This window comes from Saccostrea cucullata, unplaced genomic scaffold (genome assembly GCF_032062105.1).
Source record: "Saccostrea cucullata isolate Sc308-1 unplaced genomic scaffold, CSIRO_AGI_Scuc_v1 ctg6632, whole genome shotgun sequence".
Taxonomy (NCBI): domain Eukaryota; kingdom Metazoa; phylum Mollusca; class Bivalvia; order Ostreida; family Ostreidae; genus Saccostrea; species Saccostrea cuccullata.
The window spans coordinates 9,808-35,009 of NW_026928882.1; the positions used below are offsets into that span (position 1 = coordinate 9,808).

At 33.1% G+C, this 25,202-nt stretch overlaps 1 protein-coding gene across 1 annotated transcript; it reads right to left on the reverse strand.

Moving 5' to 3' along the window:
* Positions 1-332: 332 nt before the first annotated feature.
* Positions 333-17,122, reverse strand: LOC134279024 (uncharacterized; the record flags this gene model as incomplete). Its single annotated transcript, XM_062761355.1, has 9 exons — positions 16,991-17,122; positions 16,324-16,506; positions 16,063-16,167; positions 15,871-15,937; positions 3,878-4,089; positions 3,735-3,779; positions 3,489-3,626; positions 564-608; positions 333-470 (listed from the first exon to the last, which is right to left on the reverse strand). Coding segments are annotated over exons 2-9 (928 nt in total), but the record flags the coding sequence as incomplete, so codon positions are not given.
* Positions 17,123-25,202: the final 8,080 nt, after the last annotated feature.

The following is a 25,202-nucleotide window of genomic DNA, read 5'->3' on the forward strand; positions in this document are numbered from 1 at the left end:
ATTAATTTTTATTACTCTTCAACAAAGGTCAAAGTCATAAATTAGGACGCGTTTTATTCGTATATGCTTAAAGTAATATATTTTGATAAATGGAAATTATGTCTAAATCTGCTGAGTATTCCAACCGTAAACATCTTTTTACGTTTTCTAATTCATTGAATCTTAGGCTGTTAGGGATGAAATACCTTAAGTATATTAATCAATTGTTAAAAAATACATCCCCAATTAATTAAAAAAGCTTTATTGAATATTAAAGCATTATTCTCCAATTATTTTTCGGAGAGAGCGAGAGAGAGAGAGAGACAAAAAAAGGAGTTTAATGTTAGTGTTACCTCTGGCATTATCTTTACGAATAGACATTTCTATTTGTTTTGGGTCATTGGATATTTCAACAATATCCTCAATTTCTCCGTCATCCTCTTTGTGCTCTTGTGTATTGTTGTCATTTTCCTCTCCTGTTTTGATTATGTCTAAAATTAAGAGATTCATAATGATATCCTAATATTTTATTATATTCTATTCAAAATACAGGCATCATAGCATAATATTCCCGAAATAATTACCCAAGGTTGCATTCTCCTCTTCTAGCAACAACTCTTTAACTTCAACTAAAACGAAAAAAAATAAGAGATGATTAAGAAATAAATCAAAATGTTGCCTCTAATTCAGAGTGTTTGCAGCTGATGTTTGTTATTGAAATCCACTTTCAACTACTATTGAAATAAGTTTTTAAATAGTTGTCGAATTTCATAGTGGTATGTGACAACGCACTTTGAAAAAATTACGCACTTTGAAATTTTTTTTCAAAGTGCGTTAAGAGTCTACATCAATATATTTTACCATGGAGACACTTAACGCACTTTGAAAAAGAATCAGATTTTAGTAATGGAAAGATTTTATTTGTTATTTATCTTTCAAAAACCTTACCCTAACCTCAAAAAAGAATTGATTTACTCCCGTCGAAAAGAGGAGAAGACGGGTATAAGATCCCTAGCCTCAGTCCAAATCTTTATCTGTCCAATACATAGGTGTCGGTAACAAACGGGGGAGGCGAGCAATAAACCCAAAAGGGGTAAGCTGCATTTTCAATGCTTATACGATGTATATATCTTTCCAAAATAAGTGGAGGGCTTAGCTCCCCTCCCCTGGCCCTTCGCCCGGTCTCGATATCTATGCTATACTCAAACATTCATATAATTATGTTTTTACCTAACTGGAATGACGTTAAAAACTTTCAATAGTTAATGAGTTAATTAAAACAGATGAAAACTAAAAAAATTTAAGTACAGTAAAACGTGGGAGAGAGAAATAATTTTCATTGTTCTGAACAATCAAATTGTCCCTTTTTTATTATGATAAATGCTAAGTTGCTTAAAGCTGTCCACTTTTAGTGCACCCTTTACAACTTTACATCTATTTATCAAAGACGAGAATTAAAAAAAAACGAATTAATGATCTTAAACAATCGTCACTATTTTTTTCAAGACCCTTTTCCCTTTTATTTTATCAAAACCTCAAACATTTAAAACGTCAATATCTCAGGTCCTGAAGTGACTTTATCATAAAAAAAGTTATCCAACCAGGATCTGTTATTTATCATACCGATTATTTTTTTTAAGGAATTTTGATCAATCTTTACATTTTTTTCAAAGTGCGTTAATATCGACCATCGAGCATTTTCATACCTATGAAAAAAAAAATTAATTTTTTTTCGAAGTGCGTTAGCTTGGTCCCAAATTTAGCGCACTTTGAAAACAAGAGGCCCATGGGCCACATCGCTCACCTGAGAAGCTTAGACCATTCTGTTCTTTACCAGATTTAACCCTTGTTATAAATAATGCATCCCCACCCTACCCCACTGATCGTAATTTAGACATTTTGAAATCTACACTACCCCATGATCCTTCCATGGGCACATATGTTTCAGCTTTTTTGGCCCAGTGGATCATGAGAAGAAGATTTTCAAAGATTTTTCCTATATATTTCTATGTGAAACTTTGATTCCCTATAATGGCCCCGCCCTTCCCCCGGGGGTCATGATTCCTACAATTTAGAATTTACACTACCCCAGAATGCTTCCACATAAGCTTCACTTTTTCTGGCCCTGTGGTTCTTGAGAAGAAGATTTTCAAAGATTTTTCCTATATATTTCTATATAAAACTTCGATTCCCCATTGTGGCCCCGCCCTTCCCCCGGGGGTCATGATTTGAACAATTTAGAATCTACATTATACCAGGATGCTTCCACATAAGTTTCAGCTTTTCTGGCACAGTGGTTCTTGAGAAGAAGATTTTCAAAGATTTTTTCCTATATATTTCTATATAAAACTTCGATTCTCCATTGTGGCCCCGCCCTTCCCCCGGGGGTTATGATTTGAACAATTTAGAATCTACACTACACCAGGATGCTTCCACATAAGTTTCAGCTTTTCTGGCCCAGTGGTTCTTGAGAAGAAGATTTTCAAAGATTTTTCCTAAATATTTCTATGTAAAACTTTGATACCCCATTGTGGCCCCACCCTTCCCCCAGGGGTCATTATTTTAACAATTTAGAATCTACATTATACCAGGATGCTTCCACATAAGTTTCAGCTTTTCTGGCCCAGTGGTTCTTGAGAAGAAGATTTTCAAAGATTTTTCCTATATATTTCTATGTAAAACTTTGATACCCCATTGTGGCCCCGCCCTTCCCCCAGGGGTCATGATGTGAACAATTTAGAATCTACACTATACCAGGATGCTTCCACATAAGTTTCAGCTTTTCTGGCCCAGTGGTTCTTGAGAAGAAGATTTTCAAAGATTTTTCCTATATATTTCTATATAAAACTTCGATTCCCCATTGTGGCCCCGCCCTTCCCCCGGGGGTTATGATTTGAACAATTTAGAATCTACGCTATCCTAGGATGCTTCCACATAAGTTTCAGCTTTACTGGCCCAGTGGTTCTTGAGAAGAAGATTTTTTAATGACCCAACCCTTTTTTTGTCTTTTCTTGATTATCTTCCCTTGCGAGGGGATATGTCCCTTCATTTTAACAATTTAAATTTCCCTTCACCCAAGGATGCTTTGTACCAAGTTTGGTCAAAATTGGCCCAGTGGTTCTTGAGAAGAAGTCAAAAATGTGCAAAGTTTACAGACGGACAGACAGACAGACAGACAGACGGACAGACAGACGGACAGACAGACAGACGGACGGACGACGGACAAAATGTGATCAGAAAAGCTCACTTGAGCCTTCGGCTCAGGTGAGCTAAAAATGTTCAAAGTGCGTAATTTTTCAAAGTGCGTTGTAACAGTGGTTGCAACCTATGTTTGTTATTGAAATGAATTCTCTTCTACTATTGAAATAAGTATTTCAATAGTGGTCATATTTCAATAGTGGTTGCAACCTATGTTTTGTTATTGGTATGCACTCTCAACCACTATTGAAATAATAATTTCATGAGTGCTTTATCAAATATTAAAGCATTATTCCCGATCTTAGTGTTACCTCTGGTAATATCTTTAGGAATAGACAGTTCTATTTGTTTCGGATCATTGGATATTTCATTAATAGCCTCCATTTCTCCGTCATTTTCTCCTTGCTCTTGTGTATTGTTGTCATTTTCCTCAGCTGTTTTGATTATGTCTAAAAATTAAGTGACATTAATTATAATAACATAATACATGTATTTTTGTCTATTCTATTCAGTTCAAAAAACAGGCATCACAGCATAATATTTCCAAAATGAATTACCTGCGGTTTCATCCCCCTTTACTAGCAACAACTCTTTAACTTCAGCTAAAACGAAAGAAATAAGAGAAGATTGAGAAATAAATTAAAATGATGCTTTTAATTCAGAGGAATGATACATTTTTTTAAATACAGAATATACTGACCATCTTCATATCGAATACTAAGTTCCTGTATCCCAGTTTTCTGACTCCTTTTTCTTTTCCATAGAAAAACAGCTAATATCAAAATAACAGTAAGTATTGCCAGGAAGGTAACTAGACCTCCCACGATCTCTGCTACATGGGATGATGTTTCTGGAGACGATGTTGTTGGTTGCAAGTTCTGTGTGGTGTTGCTTGTAGCAATGTTCCATGTGCTATTAATAAAGACAAATCAAGTTTATGCGAGCAAAGGAAAATCGAGGCCAACAGGCCTTGTGGATAACCTTATCATAATATAACCAATACAGACTGGTAATGGGTCCAAAGAACGGTAATATTTATATAATATCACTACAATAAAATACAAGTAATATTGATGCAAAGCATGAAATCGGCCACTAACAAATTTAGCATGCCAAAAAATTACTTTCACAATTCAAAGCATTCATGCAATAAAAACAGGACATTCAAAGCTGAAATTGTGATTTTTTTTCTTTTATTTCAGACCATTTTCAAAGCAAAATAAATACTGTATTAGTAAATAAATACTTTAATTAAATAACTAGGAATGTCAGTGCATTCGCTCATCCAATGGATTTACAGATTTAAAAAGGTCAATGGTGAATATGAAAAATTATTGGCATCAAAACGAAGTTGTAGGCCTCTCAAGACGAACCAAAGGCGCTTGATTTCAGGATGGTGTATTTCGTGTATTATATGTTTCTCTAGGTGTGTCTGATTACCCTCATTAAAATAAAAAAAAATTAGCACGTTTTTAAAATCTCATACTCATCGTATATCTTCTTTTTTATATACAGTAAATATGACAATTTTAAAAACGTGATAGTTTTGGCGATTTTTAATTTTTATTTAAATGAATGTATTCAGACACACATAGAAAAACACAAAATACTATCCTGTAACCAAGTGCCTATGAGATGAACCACGTGCTGATACCCTGAATTTTTTTTACGGGATAATGCCTTTACGGTTTCTACAGAGTAAGGTATGCTTAATTCACGACGTGGTTCAAAATGTATAAAAAAAATCTTTGTTTCATTCTCAGCAGTAGGATTTTCAAACAAGTTTTTACTAGAGCAGCATTTTTTTTTTTCAATCTTTTATTCATCATGCACTTTTACCTTGTGCACATCATTATTATCTGGAAAAATCACGACGATTTCTTTTCGTATCAAACACACTCCCTGATAGGGAGTACGTATTGTAAACGCTTTTTATTTAACCATAAATAATTAATTATCTGATGCGAAATGATAATGGAATTGAAACAGATTAACAACGATTAAAACTTTAGTAGTAAAGCAAGTATTTTAAATATTTTACTCATGATTTTCTACATGTTATCATTTGAGAATTAGGGCCTATTTTACTAAACTAATAAAAGAATAATATCTCATTTCCCCACGTGCACAACCCCAAATAGATCGACCGTTAAGGATGTATTCTTATGATCATTTTATCCCAAGTGGGTCTTCGTACTTAGACATGTCGTAAAATTCAAACTGATATTAATTTGCAAACAAGTTTTTAAAGTTTTTATGATTTATATGTTTAACTATATTTATTTTTAAATAAAAAATCTTTCTATGTTGTATAAATGACTAACACGTGTGCAAAATTACGATATTTACGACATAGGCCTAGAAAGTCGACAAGTTGAAATCGACATGATCGAGAGGGGAAGACTCAAGAAGACGGGATCGCCCGTTTCAAAGCGACAAGAATGCCGAATGGCACTCCATTAAAAGAGCCAACCGTCTGAAATTTCAAAAATTTAAAAAATTGTCGAGATCACGGCCTACAGGAACATTCTCGAAAGCAGTACCCAAACATGCCAGCCAAGAGCGCCGAAGTGTGTTGACGACGTTCTAGTAGCAGCGGAAAAGCGAAAATGTAGGTTTACAATGCTTTCAAACTTATTGAAAATAGCAATGTTTATGCATTATAGATACAAAGGTTTCAAAATACATAGTATACTGTCACATCGCAAACTCAAACATATATTATAAAAATGTTACATGTACGTAGTAGGCCTAAAGACTAGGCGTGCGTGCAGACGACAACATTCGTATTCCTTTTTATTGCAACTTTAGCTTTTAGTATATGATAAATTACCTTTAATATTGTAAATGCAGAATCTCTATCCAAAATTTACAGACATACCGTAAGAAAATAATATGATAACTTCTATAATTTTTAGCTGTTTACATTCGGTAAGAAACTAGGTCGCTTCATTCTATGGCGGCCTATGCGGGTTAAAAAATTGAATATTTCTGAAACATCATGAATCATATGGAAATTATTTAAGTCTAAACTACATGCTTTGGCTCATAAAAACAAAGTCAGATAGACAAAAAAATGATTTCACATTTTTTGAACAATTATAGTACCAGTAAATTAAAATCTAATTTGTTTTTAAATAACTTTTTACAGGTATGTCTTGTTTTCACAAGAATCACTAATGAAGGCCTTTAGAAGAAAGCAGGGTTTATAACCACTAAAATCAGATGGAGAAAACCATGAAAATCAGATTGAGAAAGTGGGACTGAATATGACTAATCCCTGTGAAGCCACCATCCAACACCCCAATCCGGAACCCTGCAGGGCAAGAGAAAGAGATGACATCCAACAGATTATTATGAAGTTTTATGTGTTAATTGATTACTTTTTGTTCTTAAAAATCTTTTCTTAACAAAATCGCAAGTATTACCTGAAAATATCACACCAATTTTGAATATTTGGTGAATAAAACGCATACTTTGATGCCTAAATGCCTTGATTTATTTTCATTAAATGCTGAAAAAGAAACAGGGGGTGGGGATATAAAAAATATTAAAACTTTCTTATATGCACACTAAGCCCACCTTTTCATGATATGAAAAGAAGCCATAATACCTAAAGAAACTGTACAACAATTTTCTTTAAAAGTTTATTTGTAGAAATATGTTTTTCTTTGGTTTTTCGAGCAATTTTATAGGGGAAAATGTGCCTTATTTTTACGTGGGTGAACAACATTTTTTGGTACAAGTTAACTAATTGGTATTTATTATAGGATTAACCGTTCTTTTTTCAGAATTTATCGATGTGTAAACTCTGCCTTTTTACTCACAAACTGAAATAAAGTGCGAAGCACTTTTATGTAAAGTTTGTGAGTAAAAAGGCAGAGTTTACACATCGATAAATTCTGAAAAAAGAACGGTTAATTCTTATAATTCCAACTACGATTTTTTTTTAATTATTAAAATTATTTCTCTTTGAGGCCGCCATACATATGATTGATTGATTGTATATTGTTTAACGTCCCTCTTGAGAATTTTTCACTCATATGGAGACGTCACCGATGCCGGTGAAGGGCTTCAAATTTAGACCTATACTCGACACTCAGGGCCATTGAGCAGTGAGGGTTCTTTATCGTGCCAACGCCTACCGTGACACGGGACCTACGTTTTTAAGGTCATATCCGAAAGACCCGTGACTTTCACTTCTAGTGCCGAGCGCTTGGCGAAGGAACAGTCACTACCTATGTTTACGTCTTAGGTATGACGCGGCGCCGCGATCGAGAATCGAACCCGGGCCTCCCGATCACGAAGCGAACGCTCTACCACTAGGCTACCGTGACCGGTTAGAGGCCGCCATACAATCCGTTATTTTGTACGGCGTAGGAATACTTAATGTCGCAAAGAAACGTATACAAAATGAATATAAATAAAATCCAACTTTATTTGTCAAAACAATCAATAATTAAACTTACAGAAACTCATTGAATGTTGTTTAAGTCAACAAAAATCGTAAATACGCGTATTCTCCAAAATAATTCGTCCTTGACCATGGCCATGTTGACGTCATGACGAAAGTTGAAGACCGACGACGTCCTCGATTTGCTCTGGTTCCTTCAAAGATTTAGGGAGAATATGGGATCTGTAGGATGTAAATATATGAATTTGATGCTGGATAGGTAAGAGTCTGAGGTATGTTTCTTTTCCCTATCACACCGATACCAACTGAGCTGATATGGAACGTCGAGAAAATGACAGCGTGATCAGCGATTTTTTAAAATTCACACTCGTGATCCGACAGTGACATGACATAAACATAATATTCCCGTCTGTCAGTCCTGCTTATCTCCTTTTCATTCATTAATTCATTCGATTCATTTTTATTGTAAGTTTCTTGTAATCATAATTTAGCTAAAACCGACTAGAAGTATCCGTTGTTTTTACAACAGTCAAGAAAGTAGTTCTGGTTGAAAAATTCATCGATGTGTAAACTTTTTCTTGAATTTGTTCTCGTGCAATCAAAACACAAGGAATCAATAGATAAATTTAAGATTGGAATTATTTGCTCATATTTTGCATCAAAAATGAACTTTTCAATATTTTCAAGTAAATTTAAGCCAAATTAAGTTTTAAGTTACTGTATTTTTAAGTTTTATGATGTATTTTATGGTTAAGTAGCATTTTTAGGAAATTTTCCCATGCTCTATTTTGGCTTATGTTCAAAGGGTTGAACCTCTCTTAGATGAACACTAACAAACATTTTTCTTGTCTTTAAATTATTCCTTGATATTACATTTTCAGAAAAATATAAGCATTTAGAAAGTTTAATGCACGTTTTTTTCCGCGTATCATAAGAATACATCCTTAAATTCAAGTAAAAATTAGAGAAAGCAAATTTATCTCACTTGCATCTCACTTGCATTGTCTGACCTGCTCAGATATTTGCATTTATTAATTTTTCATGAGTAAAACATAATCATTCACAAACATTGAGCTAGTGCTAATGCTTTCATATCACACCTATAGTTCTATTACAAATCACGTACTTAAGGTCATACGCAACGTAGTTTGAACTGTTTTGGGCTCTCCCCTGGAGTTGAAGAGTTCCACTAAATGAAGGACCTGTGTGCAGTATTTTTAATGTCTAAAAAAGGATTTGAACACCTCTTCTAAAACAATTTTTGAAGAAAAAAAATCTTAAATTTATACTTTATAATTTTTGCACAATTTTATTTGAATAATGCAAAAATTTTCAAAATTCGATATCTTTTCAAAACCTCTGGTAAGGCATGCTTATATTTTGTCTATGAACATGTAATTATATTTAGAATATCTTGGAAATCTATCATTAGGTAATGTACGTTGCGTATGTCCTTAATTGTCAATACATATTTAAAATTTTCCTGAAAGTACAATATATTTAAAATGAAATAAATTTAGAAAAATATTAATACACAATTGTATGAAAATGGCAATGCAACAGTTCTGGGACTCTTTTAAAAGGCGAAAAATTATCTATTCAAACCATCCCTCTCCTTGCAAGTATACAAAGGGAACATATCGGGATCGCCATGCCCAGTTTTCTGTCTTACCTTTTCCAATAATCCATTTTTTTTTCTTTTAACATTTTAAGTTACCGAAATTTATTGCTCCAATGAGCTTTTCTGGTCACGTTTTTGTCCATATGTTCCCTTCGTTTTTCCGTCTGTAAAATTTTTGATAATTTACACTTTTTTTAGATCTACGACTGGGCCGATTACAACCAGACTTACTACAGTCACATTTAACATTCCTTGGTTAAGGAAATTCAAATCTATTCAACGTACCAAGCTTTCTTTCAAGGGAAGATAATGAAGAAATAATGAAACATTTGTGTTATCCCCCAAAATTACAGAACCACTGGGCAAAAAGATTTTAGAATCTTTATGAATAATTCTACATATACCTACAGTAACATGCCAAACATGTCTGTTTCATTCTATGTGCATTTGGATATATAATTCAAAATCAAATCTTTTTTTATGCAAAGTTTTAAGGGTATATAGTTTTTGTCGTGTTCGTCTGTCTGTCTGTCTCTCTGTCTGTCTCTCTGTTTGTCTGTTTTTCCGAAAAACTTTAACCTTGCCTATAACTTTTGATTTAGTAGAGTTATGACTTTCATATTTCACATGTGTATTTCATGTAACAAGACCTTTCTTTGGGTACTACCAAATTTAACCTTTTGACCTTGACCTTGACCCAGTTTCACATGAAAATTTTAAACTTTTACTTTGGCCATATCTTTTGAACAGTAGACACGACATTTATACTTCACATATGTAATCTTTGTTGAAAGACCTTTATTGGATACCAACAACCTTGACCTTGTAGCTTTCCGTACTTGTGAAGAAACTTTCACCTTGGCCATAACTTTTGAACGGTAAAGGATAGGGCTTTCATTCTTCATATATGTAATCCTTGTGAAAAGACCCTTTATTGGATACCAAGAACTGTGAGCCTTTGACCTTGACCTTTGAGATTGACCTACTTTAAATAAGTAAACCTTGACCATAACTTTTAAAGGGTTAGGGTTTGTGCTTTCATACTTTACATATCTAATCCTTGTGACAAGACCTTTCATTTTAGCAAGTACTTTGACCCTTTGAACTTGAATTTGCAGTTTGACCTACTTTTTAATAAAATTAAACCTTGGCCATAACTGCTGAACTTTTAGGGCTAGGGCTCTCATCCTCTACATAAGTATTCTATGTGGCAAGACCTTTCATTTCATGATATACCGGTCACGGTAGCCTAGTGGTAGAGCGTTCGCTTCGTGATTGGGAGGCCCGGGTTCGACTCTCGATCGCGGCGCCGCGTCATACCTAAGACGTAAACATAGGTAGTGACTGTTCCTTCGCCAAGCGCTCGGCACTAGAAGTGAAAGTCACGGGTCTTTCGGATATGACCTTAAAAACGTAGGTCCCGTGTCACGGTAGGCGTTGGCACGATAAAGAACCCTCACTGCTCAATGGCCCTAAGTGCCGAGTATAGGTCTAAATTTGAAGCCCTTCATCGGCATCGGTGACGTCTCCATATGAGTGAAAAATTCTCAAAAGGGACGTTAAACAATATACAATCAATCAATCAATCATTTCATGATACCAAATTACATTGACCTTTTGACCTTGGAGATTTTGTACTTATTGAAAAAAAAATTGACATTGGCTTACTTTCAAATTTCACAATTGTTTTCCAGTGAGAATACCCTAATTCTGGTACCAATTAATTAAATTTGCATTTAAGAAAGGTTTAATTTTTGATATGTTGCCATACGGGGGCATCAGTGTTTCACAAACACTTCTTGTTTTAAGTTGAATTGAAACAAATTATATAGGGTATAATTTCTCCTTGCACCCAATTTCAGTTTCTTCCCCTGATTTAACTCTCTAGTGTTTTCATTGTAAACAATGGAGAGCAGACGACAAGTAATGTCAGAGGAGCAAAGAACACTGGTTTTAGATCTGTATCTACGAGGTGAAAAACAAAGTGATTTGGCAGAAATATTTTCTGTGAATAAATCTACAATTTCCAGCAGACTTGAGTAGAAATATATTAATGGGGAAAGTATGGAAAAGACCTCCAGTAGAGGTAGGAAGTATCTTATTGATGAGAGGGGTGACAGAACTTTGATTCGGACTGTGAAAAAAAATAGGACAGACTTTCAATGAAATTGCGGATAATTTTAACCAACATGCTACTGACAAAGTGTCTGTTAGGACTGTTCAAAGGAAACTTCATTTCTATGGCATTCACAGACTCAAAGTAAGGAAAACCCTAACTGTGTCAGAAGTGAACCGAAAATGCCGTGTTCAATGGTGTAAACATATGAAAAATCAGAAAGTTGATGACTATTGGAAAAAAGTGATTTTTTCAAATTAAATTCAGATAGTGATATCAAAGAAAACTGTCTGCATGTGTGGAGAACACAGGATGAATCGTATTGTCCAGAGGGTGTCGGTCAACATGGCCTCAATGTGAATTTAAGTTGATCGCTATGTTTTGGGGATGTGTGACATACTCAGAAGTGGGGACATTAGTTCCATTAACTGGAAATATGAACTCTGAGAAGTATATTGAGACCCTTGATGAACACTTATAATTAGGGCCAGTCATTGCAAAACATTTTAGAAATTCGTCATTTTTATTTCAGGATGACAATGCCCCCTGCCAATTCCTCACAAATACCTACAGCTTGGAAACGTGAGAATGATTTAGATTAAATTGTCTTGAATGGCCATCACAGTTACCTGACCTCAATATCATTGAAAATGTCTGGTTAATTTTGAAATTTCGACTGAGAAAATCACTGGCAGCAATTAAATCCAAAGATGACTTCATCTCTGAAGTTATGAATATTTAGTCCTCTTTAACTGCCCCTTATATAGAGACTTATATCGGACAATTCCAAGGAGATTACTTGCTGTTATTTCTGCCAAAGGTCATGCCACTAATTACTGAAAATTTCAAGTGAGTGCTTTTTATAGTTTTTGGATTTTGAGGGTTTGAAAAGGCAAGAAACATTGTTTAGAAACAATGGCGTCAGGGAAAAGTTGCATCAAAGAACTATATGCGGTATATTGCATATGTTTGCCCCCACAAAAGTCAAATTTTGAAAACATCATGAAATGTGCTGAATTCATTAAATTGTACGAGAAATATAAGTTAACAGAAAATATTATAGTTCCAGAGCAGTGTATTCACAATTTCTGTTTTTATGACGTCACAAACTATTTTGTGACGATTTTATATCCTTTTTCAGAAAGAGGACAAAATGGACAAAATTTCAACAATTCAAGCTTTAAAATTTATAGAGCGCATGTGTGTTCAGGAACAATATTGACATATTTCATTGATATTATCATTCTACACATTATATCAAAATATTTATCCTGAACACACATGCGCTCGGTGACTTTTACTTAAAATATCGACGAAATATGTACATTTTTCTGCAAAATTCATAGAAAACTTAAATTTACGTCATATTTGTGACGTCATTACGTACATATGACGTCATTACTTATGAAATTATTCAGTGCTTTGAAGTCAGCCTATACTCCCCTGTTTAAGGACTTAATTAAATATTACTCCATCAAAGTTTGATTTTGGGGGGCAAATGTTGGTTAATAATACCGCATATAGTTCTTTGGCACGAGAATGTGTTTGGGGCAATAATATATGGGATCAATATTATAAACATGAATTTTTAGAAAATAATTTTCAGAAAACATCCAAAACATGTCTTGTTATTGACTAATTATTAAGGAAGCATCCTGCAATAGCGTAGATTCTAGCTTCATGGATTGCTGAAACAACAAGCATCAAAGTATTACCTAATCTTATACAATATTATACGAAGCGATCTTTGTTTAAAAACTCTTTTAAAGAGTGGGAAATAATGTAAAATCTTATTGAATATAGAAACATCCTGGGAAGTGTATACAGTAGGGCTGGGTATTGGACCGAAATTTCGCATTGCGATATATTGCGATATTTTTAACTGTATTGCAATATGTATTGCAATGTTTTCAATGTAATTTAAATGGCATTTTCTTACTATGTTTACTTTAATTTGCATGCAGAATGTACATAACTATGATAAGTAGCCAACACAGAAAAAATCTTGTTGATTTCAGTTAAGTTCCCACAAAACAACTTCTTTCTTAGTGTTTGGCTTAAATACAAAATTTCACAAGTCCATTTTGATATTTAATGATAAAATTCCTTAATGTAAGCATATTGCCAATATATCGATATTACAAAATCGTATTGCGATACGATATTTTTTGTCATTGCATCGCAATATATTGAAATATCGATATTATTGCCCAGTCCTAGTGTACAGTATTTAGTTTGTTAACATCATAGATCCTGGAGTAGGGTCATAATGGGAATACACTTTTTTACATAAGAATGGATTAGGAAAGAAAAACTATAAAATAGGCATAGACATGTTTGGACATATTGATTTGGAAGCATCATCAGTTAGTACTGATCCTTGTTTGTTCAAATAATGGTCGCAAAGAATTGGATGTGGTCATAATACAGGATCAATTGTTTTTAACATCGAAGTACGAGGGCCGTTCAAAAATTACGCGGACTTGTTGCACAGAAAAAAATATTTGACAACAAAATTGGGCAAAATGTCACACATAATATAAAAGAATCTTTAGTTATAAGGTCTTCAAAATTTCATTTCAAAATGTTAAAAATTGGTATCGATTTTGAGTGATTTATCAGGACATATCATTAAGTCGCGGAGCAGCAAAATCTTCGACGTCACAGGCATTATAGAAAATGTGTGATTGAGCTTTCATTTTCTCAATATTTTCCCAAGAGTACCTGTACAGTTTAAGTTACCTTATCTACTTAACATCCTAACACCATTTCTTGTCAAGCTTAAAATCTATTAAGCAAGTAAAGAATATTCTTTTTTTGTTTTAAAACCAAAATATACAGTGACATGTATTTAAAATCTATTAAACAAGTAAAGAATATTCTTTTTTTGTTTTAAAACCAAAATATGCAGTGACATGTATTTATGAGATATAGTATGATATCGGTGACTCTCAATCACGTTCTTTACAGTCCGGATAAAGTTTTCGTCGATGTTCTTCTTCTCGTCCTCCCGTATAGCCTGTTTACAGAGGTCTAACAGTCTAAAATTTCATTTTGCTATTTGTGGACGAATGTCACGAATACCCTAGTTTACTACATGTTTAATTATGCATATTTTGGATCTATGTTGGCGAAAGTTGGAGCATCACACGCAATTTAACAAAAGTGTGGTGCGCAGTCAATTCAGGAGACGTCATTTTCACAGTCGTTTTCTCGGGAATCGCATCGGAGAAAAATCACTATATTTGTGTTACTAGTTCAAATATCATGTCAGAAATCTAAATACATAATAATAGAACAATTTTAAAAAACATATGAGAAAATTGTCGAAAAATATCGCGAATTATCGAAAAATAATGAGTTAAATTTTGGATTCCGCATGCTTTTGCTTCAAATTTTTTGTCCTGCTCCGTACCTCTTCATCAGCAATATCACCATAGCGATAATTTTCCTAGAATTTCTTTAAAATACATAAATTTTGCCCAGAATTTATTGGAATCTTTAAGATTCATATTTCTGTGAAATTTCATAACTATATGACGTCTGTAAGAGTAAATAATAACACAGTCCGTGTAATTTTCGAACGGCCCTCGTATATTGTGAAAAATATTTCAAATATTCTTCTCATGAACAGCATAGCTTCCGTCATATTGACGAGGAAGCACCGTCAGGTAATATAGATTTAATTTCAATACAGTGAAACCTGTCTGATATTTTGTCCCAATTATTTAAAAATAAATACATTCCAGAGTACAGTACCAACAAGACCAACAAGACCCACCCCGCAACTATAGAAGTGAAAATGACGTGTCTTTCTGATGAGATCTTAAAACTTAGATCGTCTATCACCATGATCACAGAAAGCATTTTCACGGTAAAGAATCATTACTACCTAATTATACAAGGTGATAATATAGGTCTAAATTTAAAGCCCTTTACTGGTATGAGAGGACTTCTCTTTGTGATTAAAAATTATCAAATGTATTACAAAAGCAAGATTGAACCAATCTATCTATCAGTACAAATTTTCTTTTTAAAAATCTGCATGATAAATACCCTGGTAAGCATCTATTCCATCTGTCTTTATAAAAATTGTTAATTGATACTCTCTGTTAGGATGAAATGTATGTAGATAACGAACAGTATTCAAGATCCAAAAACCATAAAACAATATATAATAGAAGCAGAGCAAACACGGACCTCAAAAACACCAGAGACAGGTATCATTGAGGTGTGAGCATCTCAGTTAGGAGTGAGATCCCCCTATTTAATTTATAAACGCTTCCTACTGAGGCTACTCTCTTGGATGGCTGAGAATGCTTTCTAGGACGGACACAGCAAAAAATATTCAGATAACAATTTCTAAGACTGCTCTGAGACAGTTTTCTTTCAGGTTAAGTCTTCTTTGTAGAGAACCAAGGTATTAATGAAAGTTAACTACAGTGTAATATAGAAATCCCAAGCTAACTTTTTCCAGACAAAATCAAAAAGTAGGGTAATCAAAAATCTACAATTTAAACTACTACATTCTTATTTACTTACATATTAGGACATGATGATTCAGCAAGATAGCAATTGTGCTGTGCATTGATGATTTGGCATGCAGAATCTAAATGATAATGAATCATTTAATGAAAAAATACTATTTGATAAATCAGATTCATTACAAACAATAGTGTGGCGATTTAAATTTAAGCATATTATGTTAATTATGATATAGTTCAAGGATCTTACATTTGTATATTTCATTGCTTCGATATTCATTTTCAGGACAACCTGATAAAAATCCAAGGCAGTTGTTCCAGTGAAGATTTTCTCCATCGGTTTCCAAACAGTTGCCTAATCAAGTATATTGTTATGCATACACGTAAGAAATAAAATATATTCTAGTGTATATCAAAGAATACTTTCTAAGATGCTTCGATTTTCGTTGGTTTTCGTTTGAAACTTAAACAATAGAAATGTGTTTTAGGTTAAATTTCTTTTATTACTCACCTCTTTTTATTAATCCCATGGTTCCATTGTAACAGAGTTCTATAAGTCCTGTTTTGTCTGTATTAGGGACACAGAGATACTGATCGTTCCCATACTTATCCTGACCACACCCCAGCCTGGCGGAGGACTCTAATACCTCTGTGATGTTATGGGGACAGGAATCCACATACGTTTCCATTTCTCCTGGGAAAATATTGAAACTTGTAGTAAAAAGAAAATATAGAAAAGCCCGAACAAATTTAAACTGTTGTCACTAAGCTAAAAGTGGGGAATCATTTCCTATATTCATATCATTGTATCAAATAGTTGTATTTTCAAGAACAGTAAAATATAGAAATATCTTTGAGCCCGGATTATAGATTCGATGGGAAGAAGCGAAAGGTGAATGTGGGGTTGGGTTTATAGTGTCTTCAAGTACCAGTGTCTCTGCCAGGTATAAAATGTTTTTAATGCTTTCATTTTGTAAATTGTATGTTAGAGGCATGTTATAGAAAAAATTATGAAATGAAAACATGTTCCATTCGTTTAATAGTGTAAGTTTAAGGAACACGAGGAAGGCCAACTTACATGAACTTAAAACGAAAGTAGAAATAATATTAAAGTAGAAGATTTAGATATGTATTTTAATATTATATAATATATAAGTAATGCACTTTATTAAAATTACCTTACAAAATCATTCTTCTGCCACTAAACCAAAGATATAACCTTTCATAGTTCCAAATAAGATGAGTTGTTCCTTCCCTTGACGTTCAAATTAAATGTGTCTGAGGTAACCTTCACCTGGGTTAAATATCCGGGTTACCTGTGTTTATTTATAGCGCAGTTACCTGAAACGTAAAATTTGTTTAAATCTATGTTGCTGTATTTTACCATTGTTAGGTTCACCTATGAAATAAATAAATAAATGAGTAAATAGATAAATTTCTGTAAAAAGATTGAGCTCAAAAACGGTAAGTTAGATTCTGTATCCGCATACAAAAGCTGAAATTATAATAAATACTATTGAAAATTATATCATGTTGACATCCTAATTTCAAATGAATATAAAACAAAAAAAATGTTGAAGAAAAAAGAATTAGAATTCACGTTCATAACTAAGGGTTCTTTGAAAAGGTGAGAAAAAAAGCTAAGAAATAATTGTGATCGCCCAGCACCATTTCTTTTTTTACTATAATAATCCTGCTTACGTATTGAGAGGTCACTTAAACTCGCTACCGTTTTAATATCTACCGATTCGTTATCTACAGTCTTATCGTTAGCAAAGTAATTTAACGAGTAAAAAATCAGATTTATTATAAAAAATCGCAAAGTTCTTTACATGTTAATTTTATTGATAAGGAAATTTATTTAGGATATATTCTATTACTTTTTTTCCAAAAATTTACTTCATCTGTTCAACAATATATTCAAGAAGTGGTGTAAATCAGATGTGGATACTACAAAATTCCAAGGAACTTTTGGACTATTTAAAATCACAAGATTTTATCAAAAACAACAGCTTAAAATCCTGAGACTTTTCAACTTTATACACAACCATTCCCCACGATAAATTAATGTCCAGATATCACTGCCAACTGCTTTTTCAATAATAATGGAACTCGAAAATTTACCTACCTTGTCATTGGACTTTCACAAAATTATTTTGTTGTAAAAGCAATGTTATTGTACACACAAGTAAAGATGAACCCACTTACGTACTCTCAAGATTAATTTCTCATTATATAACAATGAAATGCTCGAAGTAACAGGGTGAAAGTAACATCTATAATGCACACCCTCTATTCAAAATATGTTCGTCTCTCAAACACTTTCTGTTGCACATTATCTCTAGAACATCTCTGTCATAAAGGGTTTCCAGGGAATTGGAAACAATTAAATATTTTTTTCCATGAATGGAAAGAATATTGCAAGATGATATGAAAAAATCAAGTTTTTTCATGTCTACATTCCTTGAATTTCAAGATTTTCCCCTTTTTTCATTAAATAATTATAAGTGTCTGACGCGAGGTAGCTCTACTATTTCGTACTTAAACAAAATAGTAGAAAAGAGGAAAATGGGACAAAAAACTATACAACAGCAATAGATAGAATAATGATACTTAATTAAGTCTCTTTTTTGTGGCAAGATGGTAGTAAGACTACAACTTTAGGATAATCTTTTAAATAAATTTTACAGAATCTTTAATTTTATTTACCATGGAATCGCCATTCATCAAAATTAAAAGAAAGACAATTATTGATCTCAGCGTTGTGTAATTAGAGGACGCATTATGATATTATCATAAAAAAAACTGTATGTGGAGAAACATTTTAAAGTATTTCTCAGAAATTTATATTTTTAGTAACCATTCATCGAAACACCATCCATCAAAATAGAAAAAACGATAAACAGAATAATCTATCTTAGTTTAGTCTACTTGTGTGAATGTTATACTGAAATCAAATCAAAACTGTAAAACGAGTTGCATTTGAACGTATTTCACAGAAATTTCTATTTTCAGTTACAACGGCAACAGTGTTCATCGAAATAAAAATCCGATATACAGAATTATGTATTTTGGTGTTGTTTGATTGCCAAATCATATTGAAAACAGACCAATATTGTAGGACAAATAGCATTTTGAAAGTATTTTTCGCTTATTTCTATATTAGTTAAAACGGCAACACCGTTCATCGAAAGTAGACAGAATTTTGTATCTTTATGTACTCTACCTGTGTGCCAAGTTATATTGAAATCAGACAAAAAATGTAGGAGGAGAAGAATTTGGAAAAATCGTTTACAGATAGACGGACAGATAGACAGGCATATAGACAAACGGAGGACGGATACTTTACTTGCTATTGCATAAGTTCTTCTGGTTTTTGACCAGTATAAGGATATGGAGATACATTTAACGAATAGTATTCAATCTCAAAGTCCATTAAACAATATAAAAAATAAGAGCAGAACAAACACGGACCACCGAAACATCAGAGGTGGGATCAGGTGCCATGGAGAAGTGAGCATCCCCTGCCGACCGGTCACACCAGCCCTGTGTTCGTGGTCATGATCGCGAAAAAAACGGGCAAAAAAATCCGTCGTGAATTCAGTATATAAATAATGGACTAACAATTGGTATGAAAAACGTCAGTCAGCATTTGACTCAATGATAAATTGTATTTGCTGACAAGGTCATTGTGTCGACCATCGAACTTACGAAATGGCGATTTTAAACGAGATTGCTGATATTCTCGTTTCATTTAACTTGTTAGTCAATAATTTACCTCGTTTAAGAAATTGTTCAGTCGTAGAACATGCTCTTGCGTATCGAATCAACTGAGATATATAAACTCCATATGCAGGTGATGAAAATATATTGCTGCATAAGTAAGGGACGTTGACGATAGAAAAGTTAAAGTCATCACGTTTATCCCATAGCTTGGTTGTTAGATTACCATTAGTGTCTATTTGCAAGTAAAATATCCAAATATGAAACAAAAGTGTCAGACTCTGTGTTATCTTTTATCTAAAGCTCACCAGGATATATCGTATCGACGTAGGAATGCATGGGAATAATCATTATTTTATTGACAATACGTTATTGAAGGCCACAGCAAGTGTTTTCTTCTTTTCACGCAAAAGATTGTGCATAAATTCTGCTTCATTTGAATATAAAGATAAATCTGCTAATAACGGAGCGCAATTTGTACCCATGGGGATTCCAAAAGATTGTTGGAATACCTGCAGGCATGTTTACGAAACTTTTCTAAGATTGTTCATAATACATTTCTTAAGATGTATCTTAAGAAATTCTAAGAATCATCATAAAATTATCTTAAGGTGTTTCCAAAGCTATCTTATGACTATCCTAAGCTAAGACGTCTTAAATCATTATGACATAGAAATACTCCAAGCTTTTTACCATTGTCAGGGATCAGGGAGTTGTAACTTTTTGCTATATGCAATGCTACACGTCATGTCATCATAATGAAAATATCTAAAGAGTGAAAATTTAAAAAAAAAAAAAAGAAGAAGAGTTTTAGGGTTTTTTTTATTTTTAAATTTATAGATATAAATTGTATATTTTTAATTATAAATCATCTAAAATCAAAAATATATAGTAATATTGGTTACATCTAAAATCAAACAGAATGCTATTGATCATTCAGAATTCTTGAACGATGAAAAGTGCGCCAGTTTATATGAGTGAAACGGGATGCAGCGGAAAATTGGAAGGAAGTAGGCAAAACTGGAGGAGCCCACTCCCTCAAAGACTAAATCAATCGCAAGAAAAATTGTGGGAATATTTGGTTATATTCCAATCTCTGCCATAGAGGGCAGTACATGTATCAACACCTGTAAGGTCACCTGGAAAAAACCCATTAAACTCATTCTAAAATAAGACGTCTTAAATAATTATGACAGAGAAAAAACTCTCTCTCACTCATATAGAGACGCCACAACTTGCCGATGGAGAGCTACAAATTTTGTCCTATTCTCGACACTTAGGGCCATTGAGCAATGAGGGATATTTTTCGTGCCACCATCAACTGCAACACGGGCATCGGTTAATAAGGTCTCATCCGAAGGACTGGTCTCCACGTCCTACAGTGGGATTCGAACACGAGTGACACGTACATGTAAGGATCAAATCCTTACTCCGCGACTCTCTCAGGTTTAGTGAGATTAAATTTTATTTTGTTTACAGGTTACATATTCTTACTATGTATGTTGGCATCTGCGTGAGGCACTGAGTGTCATAAGAATTCTAACCATGGGAATTCTTGGAAAGTAGATGCATACAGCCACGTAATTCAACATGGGGGATGGAAGGTCCAAATACTATTTACACTGTACCATTTAAAACGTTCATTGAAAGATCGCCCCTCCCCCTTTTTGTGTTGCATAGTAAAATACGGGTAATGGAATAGTGTATGAGTAAATTTGGCACTTAAAGAAGTTGGAACCTAGGCCTCCTCCTCCCCAGCACGAAAAAAGATTTTCGCTTAGACACCTGACATTACTTACTGTGGTTTCATCAATTTTCGTTGGCATCAATTTTCGTGGATTTTATAAAAATGACATTTCCGAAGATACGTAATTTCGTGGACCAACGCATTGCCTATACCATCTATACAAATGAATGGCATATTTCTTAATTCAATGAGCATTTAAATTTGTGGATCTGCTCAACAACGAAATCCTCAAAAATTGGTGCTCAACGAATATTTATGAAACCACAGTATTTTTCTTTTAATAAAAATATACCCCTACCTAAAAATAATTTATTATTAGGTAGGGGTTATATTCTATTATTTTAAGAAAAAGAAAGTAACATCAGGTGCCTGTGGATTTTCGAGCCACAAAATTTTCGGGGTTCTTTTTCGCTTATCATTTTTTTTTTAAATGTACATTATCAAGATTTTTTCTATGTTAGTTGAAATCTTTTTCTACCACCCCCCTTCAAACTCGATGCTACGTCCGTGTCATGTGTAAATATAACTTACATTTATAATTGTGTTATAATTCAACATATGTAGAAACCATCTGATACAATGCACATTACAAAAAATCCATGATTTTTCGATAGTGTTGAGGCTTCAAGGAGGGGGCTAACAAAATAAATACCTCTTTCAAATGAAATTATCCAAATATCATTAATCAGTCAAACTGTATTACATTTGTTTCGATAAACACATCATCAGAAATTAATAGTCATATCAAACATTTTATTTAACGAAATATATATATTACATGGTACATGTATATAATTTTTACAGCTGTCGTAAACGGTCCAGACATACTATTAATCAGTCTTTCGAATTCTTCCTATATCTTTAAATACTCATTCAGTCTGATACGACGATTTCTTCGAGCCAGCAACAACATGGACGCAGCTATTTCTACTTACGACAGACCTAAGATATGTCTAAAGCTGTCATAACTTTATGATAATTCTTAAGAACTTTCTTAAGTTACGATACTTTCGAAAACCCCACTTAGTCTTAAGAATTGTCATAAGTATATCTTAAGACGTTTCTTAGTCATAAGATAGCTTCGTAAACATGCCTGCTGGTCTCCAAAAACCACATAGATATTGTCAATCAGAAACTCAAGCATCTTCTTGATGTCAACTTCAGAGTACTAATGTGTTCAATCAGAATCTGTTTTAACAAAACAATTTTGCATATGATCAATGACGAGATAAGTATATATACGAGTTCCATCTTTATTGAAAAAGCAGCTATCAGTGGTATTAAAAAGCCTGAATTTTAATTTGTCGTGGGGAATAGTTGTGTATAAAGTTGAAAAGTGTTAAGTTTTTAAGCTGTTGATTTTTGTAAAGTCTTGTGATTTCATATTGTCAAAAAATTCTTTATAGTTTTTAAGTATCCACATCTGATTCACACCACTTCTTGAATATATAGTTGCACAGTACTCTTGAACTTTTTCCTTCACTACTGTCAATATCTAAGTGAGGAGTAACGAAAGAGACGGTTGAACATTTACTGGAACCTGTTATGCATCTTTGTTTGTAAGGATTTTTATGAAGTTTCATAAACCAATATATATAAGGTAGTTCAAATGTACGAAAGCCTATTAGGATTAATCTAGAGAGAAAAAAATTAAAAGGCGATATAACGCCTTTTGAGAAGGCGTAATAACGCGAAAAAGGCGTTATGTCGCCTTTCCATTCCAAAAGGCGTTATTACGCCTTTTAAAAAGGCGTTATATCTCCTTTCTAAACGGCGTTATAATTACGCCTTTCCATTCTAAAAGGCGTTATTACGCCTTTTTAAAAGGCGTAATTATGCCTTTCCATTCTAAGAGGAGTTATTACGCCTTTCCAAAAGGGTTATAACGCTTTTTGAATAACCATAATTTTGCATTTAACAGGCCCGTGCTTTACCCCCCCCCCCCCACAACCTCCATCCCCACTCTACTGGCCAAACTTGTGGGGGGACTTCTCGGTAAAACTTTGTTTAAATGCAATAATTTGCCACAATTTTACACACTGCAACAAAATGTTCAGGAACCAAGCACCCAATAGTTAATTATAATATCTAAACTTTAGCACTGAAGACTTTTCCCTAAAAGTGTGTATGTGTGAAGGGGAAGGGGTACCCCATTCGCACTCGTACTACTGGCCTACTTGAAAAGGAAAATGGAAAGGCGTTATTTTATGTTAATAAATATATGAAAAAATAATTTAAACCGTCTTTATTCATGCAATTCTTTATATTCCTGCAAATCACACTGACAACTGTTTGCATTCGTATTAAGTGCCTGTCTCAGAGTAAACCATGCAAAATGATCAAGAGGCAAGTTTCTCTGATCGCCTTCGAACTTTGTAAGCCAAATCTAGCATGCATGAATGAAAATCAAACAAATTTATCGGACCGATCAAACTCGTATAAGTTTTATGGCCTGTTACTAAAAATAGCTCGTGCAACAAAATTAGAGGTAATTTTTTAAACATTTTAGTAATATTTTGAGGAGAAATAAAATTGCAATTTTACAAGTTAATTAGATATTCTTTTTTGTAGCAAAAGGATAAAGGTTAGTTCTTCACAAATTCTTAGTCAAAATGATTGACATCCATTTTGTTTTAGTGCAAAAAGGTCATGAAATTGGCACTTTTCCAATGTTCGGAAAAAGTGTCAATTTTAGGTAGAATTGATATTGCTGTAACAACCAGCGAGGGTATTTGAATCCAATAAATGTTGTTGCTTATTGTTAAGGATGCTTATGTTAAAAAAATGTGAAAAAAACTGTCGCTGGCAAATATAAAGTTTAGAAAATATTGAAAGTCAAAGTTTGTTAAATTTTCAAATCAAAAATTTTAAGAATACAGTAAACGTTAATCATAAGTACCTAAAAACTTCTCCTAAAAAAATATAATTCTGGATTTTTTTATATCAGTATTTCAAAAATTTAGACATACATAGCTCTTAATTCAATAAATAATGACTGAATCCAAAAAACAACATCATTTTTAGGTGCAATGACTTGATTTTTTTTTTTGACGAATGAAACAATACGTACACTCTCTTCTTTGTGAGCTATTCAACTCAACTTCAGTTTTTCTGCCATTAAACACAATCTGGACAATTTACTGTTCTCTCACATTCTTCATACTTTGAAATGAAATATTATTGTAAATTTCAAGGGCAAAGGTGTTTACATGTATCATAATTAATTGTCCCCCGTTTGAAAAGTGGGGGATATTAATTCAAGTTGGGTCTTTCTGTCTGTCTGTTTCATGACACGAATCTGGGAAAATTTATGAAAATCACATCCTTGTGAATTTTTACTCATTTTTTTGTTTGCCTTAAATTGTGAGTTTTTCCATAGAAAGTTGACTGCTTTCATGTGTCATTATTAATTTCCCCATAGACATTTTCCAGTGCAATTTTTTACCTTTAAAGAAGGAGAGTTGCGCAAGGGGACCTAACTCTGACTAGGCAAATGCAAAAATAATCTAAATATTAATATTATAATTAAAGGCATTTAAATGAAAAAAGATTTCTTTTCTATTAATAAACAATTTCTAAAAATTTAGTATGACATGAAAATACCATTTAATCATTTATGTAACATTTTTTTAGCATGAAATGGCATGTTTTGATTTAAGATTAATATTGAAAAATTCACCCATAATTAGAATTTTTTTGTGATGCTGAGTTGTTTGCCAACGACAATTTTTTAATATGTTTTTCTTCTATATTGAATAAATTCAAAACAGTAAAATTCAAATAAAAAAATCATCCTCGCTTCAATATATGATTAACCAAACTTTGAAAAAAAAAGTCTTTATTGCTAAAATCTGGTATTCTTTATATATTCCCTGATATAATGTGGCTAAATACAAAATATATATGTAATTTTTTTTAAT